Raw genomic sequence first — 26,813 nt, forward strand, 5'->3', positions numbered from 1 at the left:
AACACTATTTCACAAATACTTTAAATATCTGTCAATATGAGTAAAAATTGATGTTAGTGTAGTCTCAATTTAATGATGAGTTACAGAATGTTTATTGGCTATTTTTATTTATCAATGGTTTCTTTATAGCTTAACTCATAAGAAAGCCTTGAGTATAATAATAATAAATGTGACTGATAAGTATGATAGCAATATTTTTTCCAAGTTTTATACTTTTATTTTTGGCATTTATCCCTATACAAAGTCAATTTCAAAAATGGTTACTGAGATTGTCTCATGATTAGGAAAGTCTATTCCTCCCTCAGAGAAAGCGAGCTTCCATCCACTCTCAAATGTCCACAATGGTTAGGAATAGGCTGGGCCAGAGCTGGGAGCTGAGAACTCAGTCCAGATCTCTCCAATCACTTGAACCGTCACCGCTGCCTTGCAGGTCTACACTGGCAGGAAGCTGGAGTCAGGAGCAGGAGCTGAGAACAGAACCCAGGAACTCTGCCGTGGGACACAGGCATGTTAGAAGCTAGGTCAGATGCCTGAGCTGTTTTCCCTATTTTGTTTGTAAATTAAAACATTTAAATTTCGCATCCATTTAGAGTTAATTTTTATACTTGGTAAAGGGAGAAAATCCAGTGGTATCCCAAATGAGTTTGACATAGTTAACAGTCATGACACTGGATGAAGCTCTGCGCCTGCAAAGGTGCATTGTTTCTAAAAGCACGCGTTGAGGACTTCCAGAAGCACATACATTTACAGCCAGTGCCAGTCCCTCTCCTGGGCTCTGCTTCCCTCTGCACTAGTGTCTTCACACATACCAGCTGAAAATGCTACTGTGATAGCGAAAATGATTGAGAATGATCCTTTAATTTCTGTAATTAACAAAGGTCAGATACTGAAAACCACATAGTTGGCAAGTGAGTTTATATTTTAAGCTGCTAGTTTCCATAGAGGTGCAATTACACGCTAGAAGTCAATGACACGGGAGAGCATTTGAGAGGCACCTCCTTTGCTGGCATCTCTTCAGGTGTATAGGAAATGGATGATCTTAGAGAATAGGGCACAGGCTTCACAACTGAAAACAGAGTGGACATCCTTTGACTACCCAGTTCCACGCATCCCTTGCCACACAGTGAAGGTCCTTTGTACTCTTTTCTTGTTTTGCCCAATCAATAGAAACCAAGAACTTTGGGTCTAGCAAACCAGCCCTGCCCATTGCAACTATTTGTGGAGTGAATCAGTAGAGGATACCTCTTTCTCTCTATTGCTCTGCCTTTCAAAAACAGATAAATTTTACACACACACACACACACACACACACAGGGAGAGACCAAGTAGTGAGGTGGATAATAGTTATTAAGGGTTAATTCTGGGATCCAGCGCTGTGCCTTAGCAGATAAAGCCACCACCTGCAGAGCTGGCATCTCATATGGGCTCTGGTTTGAGTCCTGGCTGCTCCATTTTCAATCTAGCTCTCTGCTATGGCCTGGGAAAGCAGTGGAAGATGGCCCAAGTCCTTGGGCCCCTGTACCCTCGTGGGAGACCTGGAAGAAGCTTCTGGTTCCTGGCTTCAGATTGGCCCAGCTCTGGCCATTGTGGCCATTTGGGGAGTGAACCACTGGATGGAAGATTCTCTGCCTCTGCCTCTCTGCCTTTCAAATAAAATCAATACATCTTTAAAAAAAAGAGTTAATTCTGGAAGAAAATAGTCTAGAGATCTGTTACACAATATGCACACAGTTAACATTATTACACTGCATACTTAAAAACAGGATGGTAAATATAGTAAAACATGTTTTCTACCATATTCAAAAAAGAGTTCTGTATTATAGTTCCATGTTTTTAGTCAATCAACAAATATCTGAGCTCCTACTGGCTATCAAATACCTTTTTGTTGTGGAAGATACCAAGGAGTATAACCTATGGTTTCAGTTCTCAAGGAACTAACTAGCAGTTAAGTTGAAGGAAAAAGTTAAGTACATGTGAAAATTAATGACCTCAGGAAATACGACACTAGAAGAGAAAAAGACAAAGTCTGAGTTGAGAACAGGCAGGAATATCTTTGGGTTACAGTGATAGAAGTATTTGTTAGGTATTTAAGTAGTGTTTGAACATCGCAATATATATTTTCTAACTTTAGCTTTTTAGTGAGCCCAGGAGGTATTATCTCTGCTCCACAGATAAGGAAGCCAGAAGACTGGTTGATTATAATTTGCCCAAGCTCCCATGGCAGAGTTGAGAACTAGATTCAATGTCTTCCAGCTCTGATTTCTGCTGTGATTTATTTAAGTTGAAAAAAGTTTTGAGGGTCAGAGTGGAATCCAAATGTGCTAGGAATACTGTGCTGATGTATTCGCTAAAGTTAGAATGATTCTCTCCTCTCTGTCACACTGCCAGAGAGCATCAAGTAACTCCAAGCACCAGGCCACAGGTTGCTTTTTCTTGCTGTTTACCAGAGAGGGGTAAACCATGCCACAATAGGATGAGGACGTGCATAGAAGGCTTCAGTGCCACAGCTGTTTACAACAGCTGTCTACCAACTGCATGAAAGACATTCCTCACCCACTCCACCTGACATCATTGTTTAAAGGCAAAATACATGTGCTAAATTTGAGAAAGTCCTGATCACCCCAGGTATGACAGAGGAATACTAACCCAGCAGAATAAAGGCAGTGAATAAAAACCTAGAAGCAGTTACTGGGGCTACGACCATACGAGTTATACACATTTTAAAGACCACGTCCGGCTATTTCAGCAGATCAACTTCTATCCACAAAGTGCAGGAGCCTATGTCTGTTCATACGGGACCCTACCTGGTTACCCACAGTCCAGCTACTGTTATCTTTGCCACACAGAATCTGTGGAGGATCCAAAACCTGTTTTCATCTGTTATCTTGTCTACCACTTCAGGGCTATGAAGGCCCTGATATTCTTTCTACATAGCCACCTAAACAAAACAAAACAAACAAAAACGCTCCATTTTCCAAATCCTATATGCTGAAAGCTTTGCTCTTTCATTTTTGTCCTCAGCATCACGCAACATTTTGCAAAAGAAGGGCAGTGCTGCCCTCTACTGTTGAATGTTGAAATGCTAGAAATACACTTCCATAGCCCTGTTAGCTCTGCACAATAGGTTAAGTCAACCCATTACATTATGCCCTATCCCTTTAGAAGTTGTTTAAAACGACAGTGTATTCTTGGACAACACTTTGAATTTGTTTCTTTCATTATATCTTCATCTACCTCCATCTTGTGCCAAAACCAGGATTTTACGACATGACTGATTAAAAAAAGACATCACAATTTTAGGGTGGGCAGGAGGCTTAAAATATTGCTCTAGAGGTAAGAGAATGTATTTGTGTGATGCATTTAGGGAGAAATGAGGCAAAAAGAGGAGAAAATCTCATGACTTTAGGTCTATAGTCTTCCCATTCATCTATAGCGTATTCATGATCTTTTTGCTAAGGCAATCCATAAGTACTTCCTTTTTTTGTGTTTCTTTGACTGGAGGTAACAGTCACCCTGGGATGCTGAGAGTAGTGGAATACTGTTTCTAAAACACCCTTCTTCAGGAAAAGACAATATAGAAATACAAAGAGTGATTACTAACATATTTACATTTTTATTAAACATGTCTTGTTACCTCTGAATTGCTTTGAAATTTTTACGTATGTCTACAAAGAATTCTTAGAGGGCTCTATATATCTTACAAAGTGTGTTCTTTACTTTCTTTTCCATTTAAAAACTATTTCAGAGTGCATGCTTACAAGAGGCCAGATCAGAGATACTTTAAAGAGACTTAGCCTAACCATTACTCTACAACTAACCAGCAAGTAAAGTGTAATCTCTCAGGCAATAATAATAATTTCTGGGGGCTGGTGCTGTGGCATAGTGAGTAAAGCCGCTGCCTGTGATGCCAGCATCCTGTATGGGCACCGTTCAAGTCCCTGCTGCTCTACTTCTGATCCAGCTCCCTGTTAATGCACCTGAGAGAGCAGTGGAAGATGGCCCAAATGCTTGGGCCTCTGCACCCTTGGGAGATCTGGAAGAAGCTCCTGGTTCCAGATTGGCCCAGTTCTGGCCACTGTGGCCACTTGGGGAGTGAACCATCAGATGCAAGGTCTCACTCTTTTTCTCTGTAACTTTGCCTTTCAAATAAATAAATAGTCTTTTAAAAAATAATAATAATTTCTACAACTTTGTTAAATAGGCATGTGTATCAACAATAAGCAAAAATATTTTATGTTGTTTTACAATTCATTAATTTATCAAAAATTCAAAACTAATTGGATTCTAGGCCCAAGTCCTTGCTTTGTTCTACAGTGCTGCTCAGAATTCATTGAGAAAAATGAAACAAATTTCAAAGGCAAGTGCTTATAAACACCTGTGATTATGATGGTGATTATCCCAGTTAACATTTATGGAATACTTACTAAGTAACTGTCAGGTACAATTCAAAGAATTCTACATGAAATAATTGAATTATAGTAAATCACTTAATCCTCACAGCAAGAGTGGTGTTTAGCCTACTGATTAAGATACCCCTGTCTAGGATGGGTATTGTGGTCCAGTGGGTTAAGCCACTGTCTGCAGTGCCGGCATCCCATAAGGGTGCCAGTTCCAGTCATGGCTGTTCCACTTCTAATCCAGCTTTCTGATAATATACCTGGGAAAGCAGCAGAAGATGGCCCAAGGGTTTGGGCCCCTGCACCCATGTAAGAGACCTGGATGGAGTTCCTGGCCTCTGGCTTCAGGCTGGACTAGCCGTAGCCATTGCAGCCATTTGGGGGATGAACCAGCAGATGGAAGATCTGTCTCTCCCCCTCTCTCTGTAACTCTGCCTTTTGAATAAATACATAAATCTTAAAAACAAAAACGATCCCCATATCCCACAGTTCAGTACCTCGGTTTGATTCCCAGCTTCCTGCCTTTGCAGACCCCAGTAGGCAATGATGATGGCTCAAGTAATTAATTGGGTTCCTGCCAAGTGGGAGACCTGGACTGCCTTCCTGGCTTTCAGCTCTGGTCCCAGCCGCTGATGGCGTTTAGGGAGTGCTGGGAGCTCCCTGTCTCTCAAATATCTTCACAGCAACCCTATGAGATAGAAGCATTGTTATCTCCATGTTATGGATAAGGAAACTGAGGCACACAGAAGAAACCTGGCTCCAGAGGCCATGCTTTGAGCCATTACTCTGCAATGCTTCTTGGGCAAAATATAGCACAGTGATTTCTGAGTGGTGCTGTGGAACTTGCATTCGCCAAGTAGATAAAGTCATAGCGTTCCAAGTCCTGCTCATATCTCTGTTACTACAAAGGTCTCAGCAGCTTTAAATAAAGCTGTGTCCATGGCTGGAGGTGCCCAGTTCAGGAACATTAGACCCTGTCCACTCCAGGCCTCGATGGACATGGCCTTCTGTGAGAGAGGACGCACCAAGGACCGCTGCCAGGTCCAGTCTGTGAGTGCAGGTTGGGGGAGGAGTCGCACACAAGGGACCAAGGGACGGAGGGAGAGACTTGAGGGAAGAGAAGCAAGGAGATATGATTCATCATGGCACAGGCAGGAAATAAGGCCATTCATTTAAGGGAGAGCTTGATAAGCGATCACTTTCCTTAGCAAAAGTCAACTCATTACAGTGGAAGAACAGCACCACCTTAAGGGGTTCTGTGCTTATCTTATCCTCCACTGGTTAGCCACACTGTGACTCCTGCACAGATCTCTTACAGCTTTGGTTTTTAAAGAAACGTTTGTTCAGCACACAACCCAGCCTCTAAATGATATCCTATGCTCTGTGCCAGCATCCACCCAGATAGAATCACTCCGAAGGACTTTGTGCTTGAGTGCAGAGGGCGATGGACGCCTCCTTCCCCTGACTTGCTCCTAAGTTTAGCTCATCTGGGTATTCAGAGGCTTGAGTGAGTCAAATAAGCAGGTGCAGACTGGCTTCCAGGGCCAGGCAGTGCCCACTGCTGTCCTTGCCTGCCCTGCCTTACGCTCTGGGACAGCGCTGCTCAGCCCTGAAGGCGTCGGATTACCAAGGGAGTACACACTAAAGGAATCCACTCCAGACAGAGCCATCGCTGGGTGGGCTGCCGGTTCCTCTTTTCCAATTCTTTTGAAGAAAAGATGGAGGCAAGGGAGGCAGATGGCAGGAGGGATGCCTGAACAGAGGGAGATGAGGACTTCAGCCCCTTTCTCTGGACACTTACTCTTCCACCTGGCTGCTGGCTGGTCTGGGCAATATTTGGCTCTCCCTAGTCTTTTGCTTTAATTAACCATTTAGGAAAAAGAGTCAGTGTTGAGTCAATTCTAAGTCCAAGTGTTAAAATTAGTGATGACCCACAAAGCATGTTGTTTATTTCCAGACTGACTTCTTAGCTGGAGGGAATCAAGAAAGAAGGGTACTGAACTTAAGTCTTCAAGAACTTCACATTCCGGAGGTAAAAGTTTGAGCCCTGGAACCCACATGATTCACAGGCCTTTGTCCCCATCCCTTCCTACCCCAGTCAATGCTCTTCCTAAAATTCAGAGCAGGAATGGGCATTTGGCACAGAAGTTAAGGCATGGCTTGACACCCACATCCCCTGTGCTTGGTATGAGTCTCAGCTCTGCTCCCAATACCAGCTTCCTGCTAATGCACACCCTGGGGGAGCAGGTGATGGCTCAAGTGTGTGTGTGGGTCCTTGCCACCCACGGTGGAGACCTAAAATGGAGTTCTGGGGTCCTGGCTTTGGCCTGGTCTAGCCCTGACTGTTGTGGGCATTTGGGAAGTGAACCAGTGAGGTGGAAGATCACTGTATCTGTCTCTCACTTTTTCAAATAAGATGAAAATAAAAATTCAGAACAGATGTTTCGGGCACATGAAGAGAAACTGTGTATGACATTTATGGCACTTTTTTGGGTCCCTATCAGCATTGGCTTGATTATGGAGCTGCTTAGGTTGCCAATAAATATTTATCTGGCCTTTGACAAGTAACCTAGGGTTATTTATTTCCCTGGGAATGACGTAGGCAGTGACCACGATATCGTGTGAACACTGTGTGAAGAGTATACTTTTAAATACAAGTTGGGGACACCTGGGCCAAAGGACTCCCCTCTCATCAGCTGTCCTCTGCTTCTGCTTTCGGAGGCACTGAACGTTCACTGTCCCTTGACCTTCAGCATTCCCTTGCAATCCTTGGAGGAAAGCATTGTTAGAGAAACACCCTGGGCACTTACCTTTAACACCAGAGGCACAGTTTCTCACAAGAAGCAGAGGGCACAAACGGTTGGCAGGTATTAAATACAGTTCTTCAGCTGTGCTCATTACTTTGAATGAGAAATTCATTGTATGACTTGTATTATCGGATGACTAGAGACTGTGAAAATGCTTTCTTCTGGAACACGGAGGAAACGGCTTTCTTGGACGACTTGTTGAGTGAATAAATGCCAGAGAATGAGGGCGATTTCTGCAGGGGAGGACCCCTGCCAACAGCAGCTTTACCTTCCACAGTTGTGGCTGACGTGAACCATTGCAACAGCCAACAGAAGGCAGTGCTTACTCTGTGCAACCAAACACATTATGTGTGTTAACTCATGTAATCCCTACAACAACCCCCAGGGAAATAGTATTCCCTCCACTATAGAGCTGGAACCTGGAACTTGTCAAAACCTGCCTGGGTTAGGAAGTGGCAGCCGGCATCTAAACCTAGGTCGCCTGGCTCGGGAGCAAGGTTTTTAACCACAAGGGCATTTTCTAAAAGTGTAACGTGGCCAACAAGGCCCAGATGCACAGAGGCAGATTCTGAGCAGAGTGTGAGGGTTAATGGGGTTTGTATTTGTCAACAGGTGACAGCAGGGTCTAGGGCAGAGGAACAAACAGCCTGCAGAAAAGCCAGCCAAGGTCGTCAAGATTTGGTCAAAGCTGGGGAGGCCGCGCCCAGAACTGAAGGTCTTTGAAGACTGGGCCCCGCTCCGTAAGACATGGGAGGATACAAAATCCCAAACTGGAAACGTGGCAGCGAGGAAGTCGTGGTCACCCCTCAAAGGATTTTTCTCCCTGCCGGAAACCAAGGCGCGCAGCGCACGCAGGTTTCTATCGGGGGAAACAGCCGGCAGAGGCGGTCAAGGTCGCCCGCGTGGGCTCCGGAGCAGCACGTCCCGGCCGTGGGCTCGCGTCCTGGGCACGGACGCCAGGGATTTGGCTGCCAGCCCGGGAGGGCCAGGCTCGGTCAGGAACGTGCGCACGGCCGGGCCTGGCAAAAACACCTGCTCAGTAAGGAAAGACCCGGCCTCCGGAGTTCCCGCCAGCCACTTCCCGCCTGTTTCTGGCCCCCGAAGGTCGAGCCGGCAGCCTCCGGGGACACCGCGCTCTGTTCCTCCCCTTGGCCCCCAAGGAATAACAGCCGCAGTGATAGGAGCACGCTCTGCCAATCAATTCTGGACTCCGCCCTCGCCTCTGCCGGCGTAAATCACATTGGTTGCATCATTCCTGGCCTCCGATAAGATTCTCTTCTTGGATTGGCTAACAGTATCCCCTCCCCCCTGCCTGTGCTTTGTCAGAAGCTCACTATTGGCTAACCGCGTTGCCAAGCTCCGGACGCGGCTCGACCATTGGAGGCCGCGGGCCCGCCTCCACCGGCTAGGTGAAGGTGAGCGTCTCCTCCAGTCGCGCCCAGACCGGACCGAGCAGCTCCAGGAGCCGGGTGGAGGTTCTCGGCAGAGTCCTCCTCCCTCGCCATGGCGCCTCCGTCAATCTTTGCCGAGGTTCCGCAGGCCCAGCCGGTCCTCGTCTTTAAGCTCACTGCCGACTTCCGGGAGGATCCAGACCCCCGCAAGGTCAACCTGGGAGTGGGAGGTAAGGATGCAGTGCCCCGGAGCCTGAGCCGCTCGGAGTGGAGCGCGCCTAACCTGGACCGTGGGGGCTGCGGGAGAGGCCGAATCTCCATGTGGGCGCACCCGGGAGGGGAGGCAGGGTGCACGAGGACTGGGTTCAGCTGCCGATGTTGCAGGTGGGGCTTTGGAGCCCATGGAAAGGGGAGATGTGTCCAAGGTCACACAGAGCAAGTGCAGCAGCCGGCCCACAAGCTCGGTCTTCCTGATTTCTCCTTCCAGTGTTCCTTGTCCTACATCCTCCTAAGAAACGCGAGGGCCAGGGATTGTGACGAGAGGGAAGAAAATATGACGTCCGATGGGCTTGGGGGGTCCTGACTGCCGGAAACCGGGGAAAGGAGAACTTAGGGAGACGTAGGGAGCTTTGACCTGGATCGGTAAATATTTGAGTGACCGCCAGGACAATCAGATACCTTATTAAGTCTGGTGGGGTTAGAGGGGAGGCTTGGTTTTGTCCTCAAGGATTTAAAAGATCTGCACCTTAGTTATGCTGTCCTGCAGTAGGGCGCTAAGTGCTTCTGTAGATGTGCTAAGTGCATCTGCAGATGGTTCTGGCCCTGGTATGACCAGATGGAAGAAGTGTGGATACTAGAAACTCGCTCTCCACACATTCTTGAGTTCGTCTCTTGGTTGTATTTCTTGGGCCCTGGACATCTGCGTGTGGGCCTCGGTTTCCCTCCTTTGCCAAGATTTGTCCTGCAGGGCCTCTGAAATTCCACTTAACCCGAGTCGTCTGCGGTGAGTGCATTGTTTCCTTCACTGTCATTCACATGTTTGAAGCCCCAAGGACACTTTCTTGATTGCCAGTTTGCCACATTCTAAGACCAGTCAGAGAGAGGAGAACGACAGCATGATGTGCTTTGCTAGGGGACAGACTTGGGAGGAAAAGATGAGAGATTTGCAGAGAGGAAGTGGGATTAATTTGTAGGGCAAGGTGACATGAAGGAGGTTCAGACACAGGATTCCCACAGAGAATGTTTGTGTCTCCACTGAGGAGTAGGGGGGAGAGAGTAAGGAAAAATCCTAGAAAGGGAGTCTGTTGAAGCTGGGTGATGGGTACGGGTGCAGACTTTATAGTATTCTTTCAACTTCTGTGTATATTTGAAATTTTTCATAAAAAGCATTAAAAAATTAAGTCAGGACTGCATATTTTGCTCGTGGAGGAAAAGTGATGTTTTCAGCAGGCAGCAGAATAAGAGAAATATTCAAAGATTGCTTTGAATTGGAACGAGTGCTATTCAAGCTCTTAATTTGAATCTAATACAGAAGCTCTAAATAGTAAGTATGCCAGTACTGACCAAAGAACTAATATTAATGTTAGTCTAGACCTCAGATTTTATTTGCCCTTGACCTTTGAACTGTCTTACAGGTTTTTTCTTCTTCTTTTTTTTTTTTTTTGGTGAGGATTAAATGCATTAAAGGTACTTAGAACTGTATCTGGCAAATAAATAGGGGTTATATAAGCATCAGCTACTATTGTTATTGTTGTTTTGACGTTTCTTTGGGTCAGTCTTAAAAGATGTTTAATAGAAATTTTCAGCTCAAGAACTGTAGAATGGAATAATATGGTATTGGCTCAGAAATAGTGTTTAAGCAGAGAAGAAGCATCCTGCAGTCCAGGCAGAGTGATTGGCTGAGAGCTGGTCTTTGGCTCACCGGCTGCCTCAACTCTGCTGGTGCCTTTGTTATGTTTCCCAGGAACCCAGGAACTGTGAGCAAATGAGATGCGTATGGAATCTCATGTTGCCCCAAATCTCCTGTATTGCTAAAGCTTAGAGACGTGATATAATTTACCCTGGGTCTTATGACCACTGCATGTTAGCCTGGGATTCCTGGCAGGTCATTCAAGCCCTAGGGTTTCTGCTCATTCCTCCATTTCAGGTATCTTCAGGTGCTCTGGAGGCAGCCAAAGAGCTGTAGCAGGAAGAGCCAGAAGACTGGGTACAGGCCCAGCACTGTGGTCCAGCAGTGTGACCTTGGGAGGATTACATGACATCCCAGGGACTCAGTCTAAAAGGAGGAACTTGACTGCCGTCTCTGACAGGCTAAGGTTGGACTCTGCTGCTCCAAGATTCACTAGCACGCTTCATGACAGTAGTGTAGGACAGTAATTTTGCTGGTCTTATTAGTTGACTTGAGGAGTAAGTAAATGAAGTGAAATGTGATGTGCAAATAAAAAGTGTAATATATAGATGTTATTTTGATCCCCACTGTGACCCCCCTTTCTGTAGCTGGCAGCTCCTTGGATGAAGACCTTATCAGAGTAGAACAGGGTTAGAGACATCTTTGCAGTCTTTGGATGTGCCGGCTTTGCTTGCACATATCCTCAAGGAATGTAGTTAATTACTGGCTTTGAGGAAGATGTTTTGCCCCCGCTGCAGGTCATGATAAAACCCCATAGAGGTTATTCAGCTCAGAGAATAGTGACATTTCAGAGTACATGGCAGCTGAACCTCATCAGTCAGTTCCACTTACAGATGGTTTCCCCAGAGGTTTTCTTGCTGTGTGAGTTCAGTAAGCTCTGTGCAGTAGGGTATCACATTTTCCACTGTTAGGCACACACAGCACTTTTTTGAGTTGATTGTTTTAGTGCTTCTGAGAAACTGCAGACTGGAGTGGCTTTAAGGGCAAGGGAGACATGGGTCCTACGTGACTCAGCCTGTAAAGACATTTCTTCAAAGATTCCAGTTTGTTTTTCATGTAAACTTATCTTTCCTTTGGTCCAGATAATCTATTTGTTTTTAATATTTATTGGAATATTCAATATGGTTTTCTAGCATATTCAAATAAAGGATTTTAAGATGTATTATGTCTTTTAAAAATATTTTTACATTGAAAATCCTTTTTTTTAAAGATTTGTTTATTTATTTGAAAGGCAGAGTTAGAGAGAGGAGAGACAGTGAGACCTGGAGTCGCCACTCCCAGTCCCCTGTCTATTTGGCACCTGGGTCTTGTCCATTCAAGTATCTCCCCGTTTATTTACCTCCACTGGCGCTGCTTTCATTCAGACCTTCTGGACTATGGGCACAGCTTGCCGACTTAATCACCTGCCTCCATCCCCTCCAGTTTATGTTTCATTCTACTGACTCCTTCAGTGCTTGCAGTGGTTCCCATTGAAATGGAAGTTCCTTAGAAGAGACTCCGTGACCCTTTGAGCCACTCCCTGCATGGATCCTACTTCTGAGCTGTGACAATGCAGATCCTCAAAAACCTAACACTGTGCCAGCCTCCGGGACCTTGCACAGGTCTCAGTCTGGATCACCGTTCTCCGCTCATCTGCCTTCTAAACTCTTGTTCTTCATTCACACTTCATCCTCCGTGAACTCTGCCTGTCCTCGGAGAAGGTTTCCTGGAGGGCGCATGGTCTTACCCATTTCTGTGTGGCTGCTTCTAGCTAGTGCCTGGCTCATGGTAGGTTCAGTGAATGAGTGGATGAAAGAATGAATGAGAAACTCATGACTGCACAGACAGGAGTGAGAATTACGCAGGAGAGCTGGAATGAGGGAGCTGGTGATACTTGACCTCACTGGTCCAGTCACCCAGGAGGAACCTGCAGTTCTGCTTCAATAGCAGTTAGGTGAGGCCTTGGGAATAAGCCCAGAACAGAACCTGGGAGAAATTGGGCAACGAGGAAGGAAGGGAAGGTATAAATTGGCCAGTTTCTCCTTCGTCACAGTAAAGACACGATACCCTTCTCCCATGCCCACCCCGGGAAGCATTACAAGATTTTCTAGAGTTCCGTGGAATATGCAGTGGTGGTAAGAACAACATTCATACAGCCTTTTCTTTCTCTTTCATTGCTTTTACTTATTCTACATTATTCATGAGTGACATCACAAATGTGAATACATAGCATAATTGTTTAGCACATCTAATGTCCAAACCCAGACTCAAAGCATAAAATAACTGCTTTTTCTATGAATATTCACATTTTGTACATCTAAATAGTATTAATACTTTATCCTATTCGCTGTGGTTATATTTATTTATTTGAAAGGCAGAGTTACAGACAGAAAGAAGGTTCTCCCATTCCTTGGTTTACCCTTCAAATGGTCACAATGATGGGGACTAGGCCAGGCTGAAGCCAGAAGCCTAGAACTCCATCTGTGTCTCCCACGTGAGTGGCAGGGGCCCAAGCACTTAAGCCTCTTCCGCTTTTCCCAGGCACTTTAGCAGGGAGGTGGGTCCAAGTGGAGCAGCCAGGACTCCATATGGAATGCCGGTGTCCCAGGCAGCACTTAACCCACTGTGCCACAGTGCCAGCCCCTAAGTAGTATCCTTTCTTTGTAGTCCAAACATACTGTTATTCTTCAGAAATTTCTGGAAACCCTCTCTTGGTTGGAATGGCCTTTGAAGCAGGTAGACCATCTCTTTGTAATTGTTCTACAGGAATATTGCCCAGTTTATTCACCTACACTCTTTGGAGGAGAGGGTGCAAGTACCATTTCTAAAAATTAAATTGAATTGCAAAGAATGAAGATTTGGCACTATTGGGAACATTGAGAATAATGAGATAATTGACTCTGAAAACAATTCCAGAAGGAATTCCAAGAATGCTTTGAACAATGGTAGCATTGTGATCACAGATAGGGTGATCTGCTTCAGGGACAACTCTTTCTTGGAAGTTGTTATTTTGGTGTATAATTAAGGAAATCTGACCCTCCTGGTAGAGTAGGCTTTGTGAGCTTATTGGGTAGGAAGTAGTTTGGTGATCCAGGGGTATCATGTATGCTATGACTGCCTTGAGGGTTAGATCCACCCCCCCCCCCCCACCTGAAGACTACTGGTTGGTTAGTGGCTATGTCAGTCTGGGAGATCTAGCCCCATTTTTATTACTTGCTTGGTATGTTTTTCAGATTTGCAAATGACACATTTTGGAAGGTAGAGTTAACTGATAGGAGAGAGCCACAAAATTTAAAATGATCATATGAAGTCTTTTATTTGTTTTGGCCTAGTATACCTTTTGACTTAGTAATATTACATTTAGAATTTTTTTTTTAAGATTTATTTACCAGGCTGGCGCCGCAGCTCACTTGGCTAATCCTCTGCCTGCGGCGCCGGCACCCGGGTTTCTAGTCCCGGTTGGGGCACGGGATTCTGTCTCGGTTGCTCCTCTTCCAGTCCAGCTCTCTGCTGTGGCCTGGGAAAGCAGTGGAGGATGGCCCAAGTGCTTGGGCCCTGCACCCGCATGGGAGACCAGGAGGAAACACCTGGCTCCTGCCTTCGGATTGGCGCAGCGCGCCAGCTGTAGCGGCCATTTTGGGGGAGAACCAACGGAAAAGGAAGACCTTTCTCTCTGTCTCTCTCTCTCTCTCACTGTCTAACTCTGCTTGTCAAAAAACAAAAACAAAAGCAAGATTTATTTACCAAAGCCAGGAGCCTGGAATTCTATCCATATCTCCCATGTGGGTGACAAGGGTCCAAGTACTTGAGCCATCCGCTGCTTTCCTAAGTGCATTAGCAAGGAACTGGATTAGAAGTGGAGCAGCCAGGACTTGAATGGCACTCATTGGATGCTGGCATTTCAGGAGGTGATTTACCCCACTGAACCACAACACTGGCCCCAGAATTTTTTCAAATACTTATGAATATGTGTAAAGATATGAACATTCATCGTGATTATAATAGTACACACTTGAAAATAGCATGGTTAATAGTGATGCATAGGAAGCCACTGAAATGATGTTGTGAATGGCTTATTTATATGAAAAAATGCCCAATCGCATTCATACGAGAAATGCAAATAAAACTACTCTGAGATATCATTTGCACCTTCTCCTTGGCAAAAATTCTCTCAGTGGATGAGGCTATGGGGAAGAGACAATTCTTTTTTATTTTTTTTTAAATTTTTTTATTTTTTTGACAGGTAGAGTGGACAGTGAGAGAGAGAGACAGAGAGAAAGGTCTTCCTTTGCCATTAGTTCACCCTCCAATGGCCGCTGCAGCCGGCGCGCTGCGCTGATCCGAAGCCATGAGCCAGGTGCTTCTCCTGGTCTCCCATGTGGGTGCAGGGCCCAAGCACTTGGGCCATCCTCCACTGCACTCCCGGGCCACAGCAGAGAGCTGGACTGGAAGAGGAGCAACTAGGACAGAATCCGGTGCCCCCACCGGGACTAGAACCCGGGGTGCTGGCGCCACAGGCGGAGGATTAGCCTATTGAGCCTTTTTTTTTTAAAGATTTATTTGAGAAGTAGAGGCAGTCAAAGAGAGCGAGAGAGAGTTCTTCCATCCGCTGGTTTACTCTAGCCACCACTGCCAGTGCTGGGCCAATCCACAGGAGCCAGTAGCTTCTTCCAGGTCTCCCATGTGGGTGCAGGGACCCAAACACTTGGGCCATCTTCCACCGCTTTCCCAGGCCATAGCAGAGAGCTGGATTGGAAGTGGAGCAGCTGGGTCTTGAACCGGCACCCATATGGGAGGCCAACACTGCAAGCGGCAGCTTTACCTGCTACGCCATGGTGCCGGCCCCAGCAGACAATCTTACACAGTGCTTGTGGGAATATAAATTGATAGAATCCCTCTGAAGGGCAATTTGGAAATAGCTATCAAAATTATAAACAGACTTGCTTCTTAGCTCACTCTTCCATTTCCAACATTGCATGTTACGTTTACATACACATGAGAGGGCTGTTCATATTCATTTGAAGTATTGTTTTAATAGCCAACTCAGATGTCTGTCCACAAGAGACTGGCGGGGGCTGGTGATGTGATGTCCTCTTAGGACATTAGCATCTTATATCAGAGCGCTGGCTCTGTGCTTCTTTTTTCTTTTTTTTGACAGGCAGAATGGACAGTGAGAGAGAGAGACAGAGAGAAAGGTCTTCCTTTTTGCCGTTGGTTCACCATCCAATGGCCACCGCGGCTGGCGCGCTACGGCTGGCGCACCGCGCACTGACCGGTGGCAGGAGCCAGGTACTTATTCTGGTCTCCCATGGGGTGCAGGGCCCAAGCACTTGGGCCATCCTCCACTGCACTCCCTGGCCATAGCAGAGAGCTGGCCTGGAAGAGGGGCAACCGGGACAGAATCCAGCGCCCCGACCGGGACTAGAACCCGGTGTGCCGGCGCCGCTAGGCGGAGGATTAGCCTAGTGAGCTGCGGCGCCGGCTGGCTCTGTGCTTCTGATCCAGCTCCCTGGGAAAACAGCAGAGGGTGGCCCAAGCCCTGCCACCCCCAACATGGATGGTGTTCCAGACTCCTGGTCTCAGCGTGGACCAGTCCTGGCCTTTGTGGGGATTTTAGGAGTCAATCAGTAATCTGTATCTGTCTCTCCCTCTCTTTCTGTCTGTCACTCTGTCAAATAAATAATTTTTTTTTTTTTTTGACAGGCAGAGTGGACAGTGAGAGAGAGAGACAGAGAGAAAGGTCTTCCTTTTTGCCGTTGGTTCACCCTCCAATGGCCGCCGCGGCCAGCGCGCTGCGGCCGGCGCACCGCGCTGATCCGATGGCAGGAGCCAGGAGCCAGGTGCTTTTCCTGGTCTCCCATGGGGTGCAGGGCCCAAGCACCTGGGCCATCCTCCACTGCACTCCCTGGCCACGGCAGAGAGCTGGCCTGGAAGAGGGGCAACCGGGACAGAGTCTGGTGCCCCGACCGGGACTAGAACCTGGTGTGCCGGCGCCGCTAGGTGGAGGATTAGCCTAGTGAGCCGCGGCGCCGGCCCCAAATAAATAAATTCTTATAAAAAACACACAAGAGACTAGTAAGAAAATATGATACATTCATCATTTAAGCAGCTGTGAAAAACAAGGACACTCTGTATACGGATATTTAGATAGAAAAAGCAAGGAATAAAATAGTATGATGTGCTTTGTTTTGTGTAAAAAGGGCAGATGTGAGGAGCTTATTTGCTTGTGTGTGACTTAGGGAAATTCTAGAGGATACATTCGAAACTGAGGACAGTTATTACGGAGGGAGGCTTCAGGCACTAGGCAGATGGGGAAGACCATGGCACTGAGACATGTGGAGCATGTCACCTATTAGAAAAACGGTTGCTGATGAGTATTAATAACATATTTAAGTGGAAAACAGCATGTTGAAAATTCCATATATGGTATGAGCCGTGGGGAAAAAAGTTGATTTTTTTAAAAAGTCAGGGATAAATTCTGTGCAGAAATCAATAAGATAAAACTTAATTACAATTACTGTAATATTTTGTTTCCATTTTAAAATCACTTGCATAAGTATAGGATTGTTGGAGACCTAAGTATTCAAGCAGAAAGCAAATGACCTCTGCTGAGAATTCTACTCAGAGAGATTATTGGCCTGGGCACCAAGCCAAAGCAGCTGCCCACTAAAGCTATAATCCTGTCACAGCCAGAAAAGTATAGAGGAAAAAAAATCAGTGCTAGCATAACTCAGCACAGCCTTAAATTACTTTTAGTGTAGAAGAACCAGTTAGAAATTTACTATAAAGTGAGGTTAAACATTGTGAAATAGGTAAATTTAGATCATTGAAAGCATGAGGCGCGGGAAGTAGATGAACCGTCTGGTAAACACTGGCTGATGTCAAAATACAGAACAAGACGAAGACGTGTTTACGTGGGTCCTTGGGTGACTGTGAAATGAGCTGTTGAACTCTGTTGTCCCAGAGTGTTTGCTCACGGTTCAGCCTCATTCTGTGCTGCAGCGCATGAGAGGAGGCAGGCCCCTTCCACCCTTCTTTCCATGCTTGTGTTAGAAGGTGCAGACTTCCTGGGCAGTAGCACCCAGACCTTCCTGGAAACCTCAGGGAGATGTAGAAAGAAGACAGCTGCTGGGCCACTGGCTGTAGAGACATCAATGCACTAGCACTATTGACCTAGCCCCTCCCCCCCCTTTTTTAAAATTTTGCTTGTTTTTGTAAGGCAGAGAGATAAAGATATCTTCTTCTCTCTCTCTCTTTTTTTTTTTTTTTTTTGACAGGCAGTGTGGACAGTGAGAGAGAGAGAGACAAAGGGCTTCCTTTGCCATTGGTTCACCCTCCAATGGCTGCTGTGGCCAGCGCGCTGCAGCCGACGCACTGCGCCTATCCGAAGGCAGGAGCCAGGTACTTCTCCTGGTCTCCCATGGGGTGCAGGGCCCAAGCACTTGGGCCATCCTCCACTGCACTCCCTGGCCACAGCAGAGAGCTGGCCTGGAAGAGGGGCAACCGGGACTAGAACCTGGTGTGCCGGCGCCGCAAGGTGGAGGATTAGCCTAGTGAGCCGCAGTGCCAGCCAAGATATCTTCTATCTACTGGTTCATTCCTGAATGCCAGCCACAGCCACGGCTGGGCCAGGCTGAAGCCAGGAGCAAGGAACACTATCTAAGTCTCTTACTTGGATGGCAAGGACCCAGATTCTTAGCCATTACTGCTACCTCCCAGGCTGTACCTCGGCAGGAAACTGGATGACAGCAGAGAAGCCAGGACTTGAACCCAAGCACTCCAGTGTGGGAGGCACGTGTCCCAAGCAGTGCCTTAACTGCTACACCAAATACCCCAACCTGGCATTTTAAAGACTTTTTTTTGTTTGTTTGTTTGCAGACTACTTACACACGCACTGCCTCATATGATCACATTTGTGATGATTTGGTTTGACTTTTGGTTTAAGAGCCAAAAGTTCCATAAGGACCATGTCTGTCCTCTATGCTTAGCACCTGGCTCAATGCATGGTCCAAAGCAGATTCTCAGCAAGTAAATGAACTTTAATTTTCTTCTGATTTATTTGAGAGGGGAGAGAGACCAACAGAAAGAATTCCTGTTCTCTGGTTTAATCCCCAAACATCCATAATAGCCACAGTTGGGCCAGGGGAGAAGCCAGGAATTCTGTGGGTCCCATGTCGGTGGCAGGGACCCAATCACAGGGACCCCTGCTGCCTCTGACCGTGCCTCAGTAGAAAGCTGGAATTGGCAGCCAGGGCAAGGAGTGGAACCCAGGGACGCCAGTGTAGGATGCAGCTGTCCCAAGCAAGGTCTTAACCACCAGGCAGACACCCACCCTGCTGTTGTGCCTTGAGTGGGAAGTGTTGGAATCCCGCTGTGTGCAGTTCCCGGTTCTAGCCTGGACAAAGCCTGAGGCGCCACTGTGTGTAACTCTTTCCCGTGTTCCAGCTTACCGCACGGACGATTGCCAGCCCTGGGTTTTGCCGGTAGTGAGGAAGGTGGAGCAGAAGATTGCTAACGACAGTAGCTTCAACCACGAGTACCTGCCCATTCTGGGCCTGGCGGAGTTCCGGACCTTTGCTTCTCGCCTTGCCCTTGGGGATGACAGCCCAGCTATTGTGGAGAAGCGGGTGAGTTTGGGGTAAGGATCTGTTGTCTCATTAGAAACTCTGAAAGCCAAGAGGAGTTGAAAATTCAGACTTCCATTTGTTTTACATTCTTAGGTGTTAGGTCTAGTGACCCAGCGATGAAAGAGTCGTTGAAGTAGCGTGAGTTCAGGAACCTGGTAGTGTAATTATCGTGGCCAGATACGAAGCACAGCCTCTTAGATCATTCAGGTTCCCACCAGCAGATGGGCAGAGCTTAGCTGTGGGATTTGAAGCAGTCAGTGGAGATGCCAAGTACAGGGAATCTGATGGAATGATAACAGACCAGGCTCCAGAGCTGCCTGTACCACAGGCAGATCATTTACCTGCCAGCTCCTGCATCTACACGTGAGAAAAAGACTCACTGTGACTAGGGAACATTTCAGGGGCCTCTGAACTGCCTGAAACTCCTTGCAGAGTTCTGTGTGTTTTTATTTCTGGGGAGAGAAGGATCATAACTTTACCAGATTTTCAAAGGATTTCTGTGCTCCTCCAGAAGTTCAAGAGCCATTGGTCTAGATGCTCTGTGAAGTCTGCCTGCTCTGGTATTCTTTAATACCTCTGGCCTTCAGAGTAGCATCTCTCATTTAGGTGCTTCCGGGTATGTATCCTGTGCATAACTAGAGACATGTGGAAGGAGAACACATTTGGAAGCAGAAGTGAGACAGGCTTATGTGGCAGGAAGTGATGCAGGACAGGTTCTCAGAGCTGTAGTAATGCAGAGGAGAGGGAGATCCATGAAGACTGCAGATGGGACTTGAGTTGAGCCTTGGAAAAAGTGTGGAGGAGGCCAGGACACTGCTTCTCAAAGCTGGTGTATATTTGTATCTCCTGGAGAGTTTTAAAAACCACACTAATGGGGCTGGTGCTGTGGTGCAGCAGGTTAACGCCTTGGCCTGAAGTACTGGCATCCTATATGGGTGCCAGTTTGAGTCCTGGCTGCTCCACTTCGATCCAGCTCTCTGCTATGGCCTGGGAAAGCAGTAGAAGATGGCCCAAGTCCTTGGGCCCCTGCACCCGCATGGGAGATCCAGAAAAAGCTGGCTCCTGGCTTTGGATTGGTGCAGCTCCGGCCATTGCGGCCATCTGGGGAGTGAGCCAGCAGATGGAAGATCTCTCTCTTTGTCTCTACTTCTCTCTGTAACTCTCTCTTTCAAATAAATAAAATAAATATTAAAAAAAAAGTAAACCCACACTGATGATTGGGCCCTGCTCCAGACTGGTGTTAAATCCAAGTCTTAGAGGGTGTTGCTCTTCTGCCCCACCTTTCACACTTTCTTGTCCTTCCTTTTTCTTACCCCCATGGGCATGTTTTTTATTTTAATTTTTTTAAAAAAATTTGAAAGGCAGAGAGAGAGACAGAGGCGGACAGAAAGATCTTCCCTCCTATCTTCTGTTTACTTTCCAAATGCCCCCCCATGGTTGGTACTGGGCCAGCCTGAAGCCAGAAACCCCATCCAGGTACCCCACATGGGTGTCAGCAACCTAACTACTTGAGCCGTCATCTGCTGCCTCCTACGGTGCAAATTAGCAGGAAGTTGGCATCAGGAGTGGAGCTGGGACCTGAACCCAGGGACTCTGATATGGGCTGCGGGTGTCTTAACTGCTATGCCACTCAGCTTGGCCATATATATATATATATGTATTTTGTTTTTTTGACAGGCAGAGTTAGTGAGAGAGAGAGACAGAGAGAAAGGTCTTCCTTCCGTTGGTTCACCCCCCAAATGGCAGCCACGGCTGGTGCGCCGCACCGATCCAAAGCCAGGAGCCAGGTGCTTCCTCCTGGTCTCCCATGTGGGTGCAGGGCCCAAGCACTTGGGCCATCCTCCACTGCACTCCCGGGCCACAGCAGAGAGCTGGACTGGAAGAGGAGCAACTGGGACAGAATCCGGCGCCCCAACCGGGACTAGAACCCAGAGTGCCGGTGCTGCAGGCAGAGGATTAGCCTAGTGAGCCGTGGCGCTGGCCGGCCGTATTTTTTTCAAAGCTCTGCAGGTGATTGCACAGTACAGCTAGGGTTGAGAACCATGAAGTACTAGAGAAGGGAATGTGAAGGGGCGTTCCTCTTGAGTGGTAGCAGTCCAGGGACAGAGGGAAGTGGTAAGCAAGCCTAGGTTGTAAGGAGCCCACCTGGGGGCTGGCGCTGTGGCTCACTTGGTTAATCCTCCATCTGTGGCGCCGGCATCCCATATGGGCTCCAGGTTCTAGTCCCGGTTGCTCTTCTTCCAGTCCAGGTCTCTGCTGTGGCTGTGGAGGATGGCTCAAGTGCTTGGGCCCCTGCACCCACATGGGAGACCAGGAGGAGGCACCCGGCTCCTGGCTTCAGATCAGCGTGGTGTGCTGGCCGCAGTGGCCATTTGGGGGGTGAACCAACGGAAGGAAGACCTTTCTCTCTGTCTCACTTTCACTGTCTAACTCTGTCAAATTAAAAAAAAAAAAAGAGCCCACCTGTTAGAGCTGGGATCTTGTTTGGAACCAGGCAGGGGAAGCCAGCTGAAGGTTTGAGCAGAGGAGTTACCCAGTAACAGTGCTGTTTGAAGAAGATAAGCCTGGCTGGACAGGTGGGAGAGGGAAGAGCTCAGGTTTTTGCAATAGTCCAGTCTAGCATTGTGCAATTTAAGCCAGCTGCCCCTGAGCCACGTTGTGCAGTCTGCTGTTCATGTGTTGAAAGGGCCACCTCTGGAGTCATCTAACCTGTCCCCACCTGCTGTTTACAGTGTTTTTTTTTTTTTTTTTTTTTTTTTTTGACAGGCAGAGTGGACAGTGAGAGAGAGAGACAGAGAGAAAGGTCTTCCTTTGCCGTTGGTTCACCCTCCAATGGCCGCCGCGGCCGGTGCGCTGCGGCCGGCGCACCGCGCTGATCCGATGGCAGGAGCCAGGAGCCAGGTGCTTTTCCTGGTCTCCCATGGGGTGCAGGGCCCAAGCACCTGGGCCATCCTCCACTGCACTCCCTGGCCACAGCAGAGGGCTGGCCTGGAAGAGGGGCAACCGGGACAGAATCCGGCGCCCCGACCGGGACTAGAACCCGGTGTGCCGGCGCCGCTAGGCGGAGGATTAGCCTAGTGAGCCGCGGCGCCGGCCTTGTTTTTTTTTTTTTTTTCCTTTTGTATATCCCACTACCCGGATGCCCTGAGAGGCTGAAGACAGGGTGAAATGAAGGTTACACCTGTGTGCATTCTTTAACATTTATCAGGAAGCAGGGAGGCTCAGGTGAAGGTCTTGGAGCTCAGACTAGCGATTAGGCAGGGAATTAACTTAATTAGGGTTTTAACTGGATTGGGACTTGGCTGAAGGACCCGAAGATGATATATGGGTAGAAACAGTAGCGTGTAGAGATTATGGGTAGCATAGGGAAATTGCTGCAAAAATCCAAGGTTTCCACAAAGAGATAGGTGCTTCCTACTGAAATGTGAGTGGGAGACTTTGACAACTGGAGGCCTGTCTTCTGAGATGCTGTAGAAAAATTACTTGGAGTTTTGTTTTGATGTGGTAAATGGGAGCAGAGTGTTGGGGAGTTCTGGGGAGCTCCGTCCTCGGAGACTGTTCCTTATCAGCTACTCGCTGTGTTGGGCACATGCTTGCTCCTCTGCCCGTGGATCCTCATTTTGATCACTTTGCACATGAAGACCTGGGGCTGTAGCTTGTACGTTGACCTGAGAGCATGGCCTTCTCTCTCAGTCTTGTTCTTCCAGTGCTATGCTTTCGATCACAGAACAGACTTAAATGGCAGTTTTCACAGCAGCACGTATTTGAGGACACTGTTTTGGGCTGGTTCAGTGTCCTCCTCTGGCATCTATATGTATCAGCTGGTACTGAGTTCTGCGCCCTTGTCTTTGAAGAAGTGCCCTCCACCCCAGGCTGCTGTCTTACTTAGCTCTGCTCTCCACCATCTCTTGCATTCTTGGAACAGCATTCTAAGACCTTCCTGCCTCTAGTCTCTTCCCTATTCTAGTATATCCAGCACACTACAGCAAGAATGATCTTCCCTAGAACAAAGCTAACCATGTCACATGTCCCTTCTCCACCTGCCCATCCCCCACAATAGTTCCCCCACTTGTCTACAGAGTAAAATCTAGATTTTTTTTCTTTTTTTTTTTATTTGACAGGTAGAGTTATAGACAGTAAGAGAGAGACAGACAGAGAGAAAGGTCTTCCTTCCTTTGGTTCACTCCCCAAATGGCCGCCACTTCCTGCGCTGCGCCGATCCAAAGCCAGGAGACAGGTGCTTCTTCCTCATCTCTTATGTGGGTGCAGGGGCCCAAGCACCTGGGCCATCTTCCACTGCCTTCCCGGGCCACAGCAGAGAGCTGGACTGGAAGAGGAGTGACTGGGACTAGAACCCGGCGCCCATATGGGTTGCCGGCGCTGCTGGTGGAGGAATAACCAAGTGAGCCACGGCGCCAGCCCTAGATTTTTATTTATTTATTTGAAAAGCAGAGTTACAGATAGAGAGGGGGAGAGACAGAGAGAGATCTTCCATCCACTGTTTCACTCCTCAAATGGCTGCATGGCCAGGGCTGGGCCAGCCTGAAACCAGGATCCCGGAACTCCATTTGAGTCTCTTAAGTGGGGGCAGGGGCCAAGTACTTGGGCCATCTTTTGCTTTCCCAGGCCCATTAGCCAGGAGCTGGATCAAAAATGAACCAGCTGGACTCGAACCAGCAACCATGTAGGATGTTGGCATTGCAGATGGTGGCTTAACCCACTGCCCCACAGTGCTAGACCTGAAAGAGCTGGATCGGAAGTGGAGCAGCTGGGACTTGAACCGGCTCCCATATGGGATGCCAGCACTGCAGCAGTGGCTTTGCCTGCTGTGCCACAGCGCTGGCCCCAGCTGGCTGTTTTCTAGACCCGACGGGGCCCAGTCATGACTCAGAAGCTTTGCCTGGCTCCTCCCTCTGCTTGGCATGCCCTCCCTCACTTCTCCATCCTCCCAGTCCCCACCTCCACGTCCTTCAAGACCTGAGTAAAGATCACTACCCTGCTAAATCCTTAGCTTCCTCAGGCAGAGCAAGTTTGAGTCCTCTGAGTTGTCAGAGGACTTTGTTCACAGCCTGAGAATAACAGTACCTACTGTGCCTACCTACCATAATGTACACTTTCACAAGTCTTTCTCTCCCATAAAACAACTGCCCGCAGACAGGGCCAGTGGCCTCCTCGTTTACCTTGGTATTCAGCATTCAGCTCCCAGCCTGGCACTCCAAGCTCCCCAGATGTTTGACTCAGTCACTCAGTGGCAGGTGCCCACCTCTAGAGAGAGGCCCTGTGCTAGGAGCTGAGTATGGCAGGGACCAGAACACACAGAATCCTTGCCTTTGCTCTCAGTGTTGTGGAGAGGAACAGACTAAACATAAGAAAAGGATACAGGATATTAAAGATGGTAAATGCTGTAAAAATGGAGCAGGGGACCAAGTTCCAGGTGCAAGGGGTGGGAGTGAGGGTGATATAGTTTTAACTGGGATGGTTGTGGTAGAAATAGAAATGCCTTCTGAGCCCAGACTTGAAGGTGACAAGGCACGAAAGAGTGAATGAACCAGAAAGCAGTGTCTTCCTTCTGCTTCTCAGGATTCAGCGTTGTCAGGTCCTTGGCCCGTTCTGAAGAGACCTATTTTCTCGTCTCCTCACTGCTTCTTATACTTTCTGTTCTCAGACCTTGGGATCCAGACAAAAATACCCATTTTTCATCTCCTGTGCAGTAGTCTCCAGGTTCTGAAGTTACCGAGCTCTCGAAAGTGGGAGGTTCGTGGGCTGTAACTCCTTGCGATGGGATGACATCGCAGTCTTTCTGTGACCTCCAGGAGACCTGGGACTTGTGTGGTGGTGCAGATCTTTTTTTAACACTGACTTTTTGCCTCTAGTTCAGCACGTGTTGGCGCAGTGCCATGCCCTAGGTCCTCTGAGAGTTGCTAGGGGTGCTGAGGTGAATGCGCAGGACCCTGCCCACACACAGCTCCTGGACGGCTCTCCTACTCCCCATAGTGAACTCACAACATCAGCAAATTGTGGTCTCAGGCAAGGGTTGAAGAGGCCAGCCCTTGCAAGCTGGCCTGGGTTGTGGGTACTGAGGCCTGTCTTGTCCAGTTCTGCACCAAGTCCTACTGGGTTTCTCCTGCTCTGGATACCCCTGTTTAGCCACAGAGGTCCAGTCGCTCCTTGGAGAAGTCTGTACTTAACTTCCTTTGGTTTTATGATTTCCCTTTATACCAGATATATGGCTTTCTTGCACTTTAGGTCAATTTGCCAAAATCAATTCATAGAATGACCAAATTGCTACATGAATGATTCACCTGAAACTAGTTCCTTTTAATTGCTGGTGTTTAAAGCAACTTGGGTTGCAGTGAAGCCATCTAGGGTTCAGGATATTTTTAGGGAATGAGAATTTGAGGGTCATACCCATCATGAATGTCAAAGATCGGTTAATGTGAGTGAAGTGGGTTTTTCTCTTCTAAGCGCATTTTCAGTCTAGTCTTCTGATTTCCTGACTTCTTGTAATGAATTTCCTTTCTGGAGTGGGAGAGAAAGGGTGGAATTAAAAGTTGAGCACAAGAAATCATGCCTGGGAGTGTTTTCACTAGTTTCCATATATAGCTGCTGTGTTTCCATGGTAACTTCAAATTGTGTTTAGGGGAAACCTTGTTCATTTGAGTAGGAAGTATTAGCGTGCCAGAGTCACACCAAGGTATGGAATTGGCATTCGTCTTAGCTGGGTGACAAATCCATGAAAAAGGTAGACATTTGGGTTCTATGACCTTGGTAGTGATGTGCATGAAGAATCCAGGTGGATCACAGTGTGGCAACAAACCCTTAAAGCAGTGGCAAGGGCTCGTGCTCAGAAGAGGTCACTGCAAAGAACAGAGACAGCAGTGCCCCAGGTCTGATGTGTGTTGTCTTCACCCTGGTCCTCTCCCCGAGCCGCTGGCTCCAGTGTACAGCTGTGCTCAGTTCCCCGTCTCCGTGAGCAGCAGCTTTGCCTGTATCCGCGTTTCTGGTGGTGTTCTTTCACAGACACTAAGACCTATCCATACAGACTGAACAGGGGGGAGTACTAGTGGTGATAATCGGTGTCTGCCTGGTTCTTGGTGTAAGTGGGATTTCTGCTGATGATTCCTTGCTCGTGGTGAAGCTGCCCTGCAGGTTGAATGAATCTTTTTTCCCAGTTATTTCCAGGAAGTATCCAGAGTGTCCTGATTTACTGAGCATTGGTGTCATGAACAGCCAAGCTCTTCTCTGCTGTGGTCATTTGGGTTATCTCTGTCTAGCAGCTGACAAATTATATCATATATGAATACCTGTTAATCACACATTCTTGAGATGACTTACTTGGTCAATGGGTATTTTTTAATGTATTGTTAATTCATTTAATAATATTTATTTGGGAAGTTAGTATCTATTCATGAATAGGCTAAATGGTTTCCTTTTTTCTACATTTTTCCTTTGTCATTTTTTTTTTTTTTGAAAGAGTTACAGAAGGGAGGAGCGAGAGAGAGAGAGACAGACAGACATATTCCATCCATCCGCTGGTTTACTCCTGAAATGGCCAGAATGACCAGGGTTGGACCAGGCTGAAGCTAGGAGCCAGGAGGTTCTTCCAGGTGTCTCACATGGGTGGCAGGGGCCCAAGGACTTGGGCAATCTGCTGCTGCTTTCCCAGGCTCGTTAACAGGGAGTTGGATTGGAAGTGGAGCAGC

At 47.6% G+C, this 26,813-nt stretch overlaps 1 protein-coding gene across 1 annotated transcript in view; it reads left to right on the forward strand.

Annotated features, from left to right (window-relative positions):
• Positions 1-8,644: 8,644 nt before the first annotated feature.
• The window catches only part of GOT1 (glutamic-oxaloacetic transaminase 1), a 30,009-nt gene continuing 11,840 nt past the window's right edge, over positions 8,645-26,813 (forward strand). The window contains exons 1-2 of the mRNA XM_002718630.6: positions 8,645-8,825; positions 18,929-19,110. Coding sequence (XP_002718676.1) covers positions 8,708-8,825; positions 18,929-19,110 — 300 coding nt within the window. The 5' untranslated portion in view covers positions 8,645-8,707. The remainder of the gene's footprint in view (positions 8,826-18,928; positions 19,111-26,813) is intronic.

Source organism: Oryctolagus cuniculus, chromosome 15, assembly GCF_051225735.1.
Source record: "Oryctolagus cuniculus isolate XC-2025 breed Fujian yellow rabbit chromosome 15, ASM5122573v1, whole genome shotgun sequence".
Classification (NCBI taxonomy): Eukaryota; Metazoa; Chordata; class Mammalia; order Lagomorpha; family Leporidae; genus Oryctolagus; species Oryctolagus cuniculus.